We start from the raw sequence: 6,175 nt of genomic DNA on the forward strand, positions 1-6,175 counted from the left end.
TTTTATGGAAGAAGCTGCTGGCAGGAGCTGGTGTGATAATAATCAAAAACGTCATTTAATTAAGAAACAAATGTCAGTTTGGGTCATAATGTAGAAATTATTTGTAAGATTAACTGCCGCACTCAGAGTCATTTACTGACTCAGTCACCAATTGCTTTCGGAACAAAATCATTACTAAGGAATAGTTTAAGTAATGCCAATTTTGGTCAAATGTAGATATTATTTGTAAGATTAAGAAAGACATAGGTGTAGATGTTGAAAGTACCTAGATTCACCTTTCAAACTTAATTAAGTTAGCAGCATCATAGCATCCAATCTCGTTGTAATATTTTGATATGTAGTTACCTAATATTCCAATTTATCTACGAGGAAAAGAAAAAAAGCTTCTGTTCTTTTTTTCAACTTTTACTTTGTACATTTACAGACATATTGTTTATTAGACACGCTTGGTAGACACTAAGCAACTAAAAAAATATTCATATGTAGTGTATGTATACTTAAAATAACATAAAATATTTGCATAATTGATGTTGACACCCAGATGGGCGGAGGTGAGTCAATAAAAATATTCTTACTTTATCAATTTTCACATCTAGGTCATTTTTTATCTAGCCAGCAATTACAGACAGATGCTCTTCGTAAACATAAATATTACACAACATCACATTAGTGAACACACCCTGTAGATAGGTACAGTCGCCAACGCAACTCCTTGATCAGTTTACAAAAGATTTTCCCTGCACACAAAAATCCTAAATTGCTCAACTTACCCTACCCTAATTGATCATTGAAACATTCACAAGACATTTTTTAATTACTTTCCTAGCACACAATGTTCAAAGTACACACATATATACCATTATATTATTATAAGTAGATATTTGTATATATTATAGTTTATGTAGTATTTCATATATTTATATATGGTTTAAAAATTGTATAAGTTGTATGGGTCGTCTAGACCCATATCACATTCCTATTTTAGCTCCATCAAAGGTGGTCTGTAAGAAATCGCCTTGTGCGATAAGACCGCCCTTTGGACATTGTGGTTATTTATGTTGTCCTAAGTGATTATGTGGCGTCGGTCACTCACTGCACACAAAACTCAACGTTAGGTTGAGAACTGATTATGTCGACTGTACATAAGTAATAAGTGAGACAGGTGCGTCGGATTGCGCATCTTGAGAGTAGAAATGATACAAATAAAACGCGAAGCAATTAACCAAGCACGCAGTTCCCTTTCACTGATGATATGAAGTGTCCGAATTGTAGCGACGACTAGAGGCTGACTACTATTCGGCTACTGCTAGTCGGCTTCGGCTTAATATTCGGCTGTTTTTTGTAGTAACAAGCCTTAGGATTACGATGTTAATTTTTGGTGAAGCTTTTGCGTTACACTGACTGACAATAGTGAAAAATAAATGGCGATGACCAGGTTGCACGATCAAAAGTAATATGGGGCTGACGGTTGTAATATTATACACACTAACGTAAATTAATCATATATTTTCAAAATCTTCAAATTATAAATAATTACTCCTAACTTACCTTCCCTTATGTTTGTAATCACACTACATTTTCAATTTTACAGAGTGGAGCGACGATTTTATAAGAAAAAAATTGCGCTACATCCGTAGATTCGGCCTTACCAAAACTTTCGGCCTAAAACCTGACCTTGTGTCGAACTCTAGAGATAAATCTTACACCACTACGGTGATTACGTTAATTCTCACGTCTATCAAACGGATAATTTTCGCCCAATTTATTAACAACATGGCGCATCGTTTGTCGATATTATTTTTTTAAAAGAACTTGTTTTGACTGTGTATGTCGTAAATTTATCTTACAAACTTTTATTGGTCTAAAATTTTAATTTCATAATCTTTACTAAGTAGGTGTGCTAACATCTTTTACAATCTAGATGTCACGTGATGTAGTTAAAGTCTAGTATTTTGCATCTTATCTACATTTTCTCGATAATCTGGATGTCGCAATCACCAAGAATGCAAACCTTGTGATTCGTAACTGCCATTGAGAAGTGACAGAGTTTGCTAAAAACATACTTTTAAGTATTTCCCAATAAGTTTATTTTAATAAATACGCATATAATAACTTTGTTAATAAGTACAAATCTCATATACGTGTCTCAAGTCTCAACCAGACTTAAACAAAATCCCATATCTCAAAATTTACTGTAGCGTTTCACAGTTCACTACAAGCTTTCTTCTACTCGTAACACATAGTCGAAAGTCAATCACACTATCAATAACGGACTGTCATAACACTATCGAAAAGTATCATAAGCACACATTGAAATAGTTCACATCTCATCACATATATTACAAAGACGTTACAACCGAAACCTTACAACACTAACAAGTGGGAAAGGAAAATCGAGGGCGTGAAAGAAATCAATTTGAAAGAGCAACAATACTCGTATTATGCAAAATACCTGTTGCATTATATCAGTTAGTAAAACGATGGGTAGAAAGTTATACTTTGGTTTTCATTGTTCCTTACAAATACCAGTAACTAATATTTGTAAGAGAATATATATTGCAGTACAGTATCTGGCAATAAACAGTGTACATCGACATTTGGAAACAATTTGCCAAGTCGCCGGGTATCATATCAACAGCCTATAAACGGCTACTGCTGACCAAATGCCATGTCGTAGGGAGAAGGTTTGAGCATTAAGCACCACGCTGCCCGATTGCTTGGCGATTACAAACATATCATTAGAAATTTTAAGCTCAGGTGTTTCACGATGTTTTCCTTCACGTATACTGTTCATAATTATGAGCAACTAAAACTGGAGACCTCTCTTCAATTCATAAAAAGATTGGAACAGAAAAAGTTTAGTACTTATGATTTGTACCTAAATAAAATATGTGTCTAGTCTAGAGACTCATCGACCCCACAGTCAAACCATTAAATGATAAATGATATTTATTTTTGCAAATAGGTTACAATGTAGCTCTTTTACACATCAATCGGCAACGGTTTTGTGGGGCTTAGTTTATAAGTTTTTTTTTACTTGTGTGAATCAAATAATGTGACAGAAAGAAAAAAATGATCGTAACATCACACAGAATAATCTCTCCAAAACTCGATGTGTAATATTTACCACCGGGTACTGTACTTACCTCAGGGTGTTCCCTATTACATGGTTCGATGGTTTGAATGGTGAAAACAATTCAGGGCAGCATCATGACCACTGTTCTCGGACCTCAATTATAGTCCATGTTACGTCAGTATGTCTGTTATGTCATCTTCTGCAAATTGGTTTGTTTTTGTTGGTATTTGATCTACATACCTGCGTATTTGTGTAATTTGAGCATTTGTTTTTGTTAATGACTTATGTTGTAACTGTTCTGCATGTTTCATTAGGTATGGTTTCATTTGGGTGGGTGTAATTATTTTCTTTGCAGCAATTTTCTATGATTGTAATTACAAGATGCCAAATACACACATTACTGAAGATGCAATGAGGTTAGCAATTGATTAGAATAGATAGTTTGTAACAACAAAATTGTTTGAAGAAAAATCATAGAAAAGTTTTTATTCTTATGTAAGTTCTCTCAATGGACAATGACGGAATAAAATCACAGGAAAATATCGCAAAGCAAAATAAAAAACGTGATCAAAGGAAAACATGCAACATTTATTTCCCAACAAAAGATAACAAATAACATACTTAATACAAATACAACAATAATTACTAACACCTAATATCTAAATAGTCTCCCATGGCAATAAATATCTGTGGTTAACATAGCGGCAACTATATGTTCAACAAATAACTCTATCAGTACGAAGCACTTACATGGCTATAGTTTAGCATAATTACGACTTGCCGAATACGCGTTCTTGTACGAGTTGGAATCAGACGAAGATGTGTACTCACTGCTGTGAGCAATATCATTGTCTTCCTTCGGAACGCTTTGGGACACCGGACCTTGCAACTTTTCATACTCCGTCGTCGATCCTTGAGACACGTACTGAACATTATACTTGCTCTGAGCATTAGTTGGATAGTAATTATAGAAACTCTGAACTGGATTTTGGTATAGAAGATTATTGTAGGGAGACGGATTTGGTTGAGCAAAGAGCAGCATTGTAGACGGCTGACCTAAGTAAGACCCTCCAAGTGGCAAAGTCTGGTAGTTTGGCACATTGTAGTGTCCTTGAGGCAAAGGATTGATCAAAGGCGTCTGATGTGGACTTATCTGATTAGTGGGAGCAGGAGAAAAGAGTTGAGGAGCATAAGGCACAATAGGCTGTGTAGGGTAACTAGTTGGCTGCTGCAGGAAAGCCAACTGAATATTCCCACTCGATTTGGAAGGTACTATTTGGTATTTGGATTGGTAACCAGGGCTTGGCACGAAGTTTAATGGCACGAATTGTGAAGTGGTCGGCGGTGGTAGCAGGTTGATTTGAGGCTGCTGCTGGGTATAAGAAGAGGATGACGATGACTCGCTTGGTGTGTTAGGTGACGAGTAATACTGGCTGCTTGCCTGACTTGGGTAGAATGAGTTTGGCACTTGAGACTGGTAAGATGATGGGCTGGTCGAACCACTCTGTGAATTAGGATTCTGTGTGTAAATGCTGTAAGTGTAGTCTTGCTTCTGTGCCCCTGTAGGAATAGAATTCAAGCTCGTTGCCTTCCCAGCATTCCGCTTCTTCTGTTCCACATCTTCAACCTCAGTACAGCATGCCAGTGCAGCGAAAGCGACGAAAATCTGAAACAAATTACAAAACAATCAATCATAATCTTAATATCTACGAACATAAAGAAGTCAATCAATCAAGTACCTCGTTATCGTAATACATATTTATTTCACATCATACAATAAATCGAGAACGTTTACTTTTGCTTCAACGGCTTGTAATAAATGGCTTCTAAAGTAACGCCCAAATGTTTGATCTGTTTCAATTGAACGTTTGTTAGTACGTTACATAAGGTAGAAACTTACCAAAAGCTCCCATTTCCCCATTTTGTTCAATGTTTGCTTATAACGCGTTAATATAATTACATTATTTACTTGTTGGAAAACGCGTATTGCGAAAGGAAAAGTGTTCTATTCACCAGGGCGCTCGGAAAAGTGTAAGACGGTATCAAGTTCATGCATTTATATGAGCGGCCGTGGACAACTTTCCTCGGTTCCAGATCACAGCGAGGGAAGTGACCGCTCGATAGGTCTTTGTCCTGCATCGGAACGTATCCAGTTTACTCCGATAGTGTCAGTTTCCTACCACGGCAAGCGGAAACGCGTTGCGGTCATACCTTCATATTTCTAAGTCTCAGACTTGCACGTTTACTTCCAGTAACGTATAAATTAAAGCTAATATTGAGCGCGCTGCATTGCCATTATTGGAACGTGATTTATTATCGGTTATATCTCTTAACTAGCTGTACGAGAATTCCCTTTCACGTGATACTGGAATTGTAAAACAAAGCAAAAAGTTTAACAAAACGTTTATGATAAACGGAGATTCAATCTACGAAATGCGTGAGGGGTATTGAGGCATTACGCAACTTTATCTAAGAGGCTTCGATCGATATCGGTAAAATAGCATCAGTAAAATGATCTTGATAAGAAGTCAGTAAAATACTAGTGATCGTAAATCGAACAAATGTAAAGGAAACAGTTCATTATCAACATGTGCAAGTAAAAGGGTTCTCGAAGTATCTCACGGGCTTTCTACTGCGGCTGCGAATTACCTCTAATTGTGGCCAGCAGGTGGCTACTAATGAAAATTGTACAACACCACTCCTTACATCGCAATTGATGGTTGCGTAACACGTGTCATTATTTAGTTCTGTGGGAACGGAAACTATAGACCAAATCCTTATATCCTTTTTGAGCATGTAATAAATTCATTTTATTTAAACACAAGTTATATAAGCCTATTTCACACATCTTAAGTTTAGATGGCTATCTAAAATTAGCCTTAGATGGCTGTTCACCTGTTCGTAATGTAGACTTTCATTATACTGAGGAGTTTATACTTGTTGCCAGTAATAGACTTCCAGATCGTTAATTATATTAATGTTCCTCCATCAATCAGCCTATGAGATTGGTTAAGCTTTACAATTTCCTTGTCTATTAATTTGATTCTTGGGTAAGTACGTACATATGTAAGTGTGGGAGAGCCATTCTTCGGCACGAAT

The 6,175-nt window shown here is 36.3% G+C and overlaps 1 protein-coding gene across 1 annotated transcript; it reads right to left on the minus strand.

Moving 5' to 3' along the window:
- Nucleotides 1–3,643: 3,643 nt before the first annotated feature.
- Nucleotides 3,644–5,131, minus strand: LOC118267658 (uncharacterized). Its single transcript, XM_035581766.2, has 2 exons — nucleotides 4,977–5,131; nucleotides 3,644–4,742 (listed from the first exon to the last, which is right to left on the minus strand). Exons 1-2 carry the CDS (start codon nucleotides 4,995–4,997, stop codon nucleotides 3,831–3,833), a joined length of 933 nt encoding a protein of 310 aa, XP_035437659.2. The 5' UTR covers nucleotides 4,998–5,131; the 3' UTR covers nucleotides 3,644–3,830.
- Between the last annotated feature and the right edge of the window lie 1,044 nt (nucleotides 5,132–6,175).

This window comes from Spodoptera frugiperda, chromosome 6 (assembly GCF_023101765.2).
Source record: "Spodoptera frugiperda isolate SF20-4 chromosome 6, AGI-APGP_CSIRO_Sfru_2.0, whole genome shotgun sequence".
In the NCBI taxonomy this organism is placed as follows: domain Eukaryota; kingdom Metazoa; phylum Arthropoda; class Insecta; order Lepidoptera; family Noctuidae; genus Spodoptera; species Spodoptera frugiperda.

Excerpts from the sequence above, each read along its gene's own strand:
- LOC118267658 (XM_035581766.2), bottom strand. The coding sequence starts at position 4,997 with ATGGGGAAATGGGAGCTTTTG. Across the intron at positions 4,743-4,976 it reads TGGGGAAATGGGAGCTTTTG|ATTTTCGTCGCTTTCGCTGC; the intron begins GTAAGTTTCTAC and ends AATTTGTTTCAG.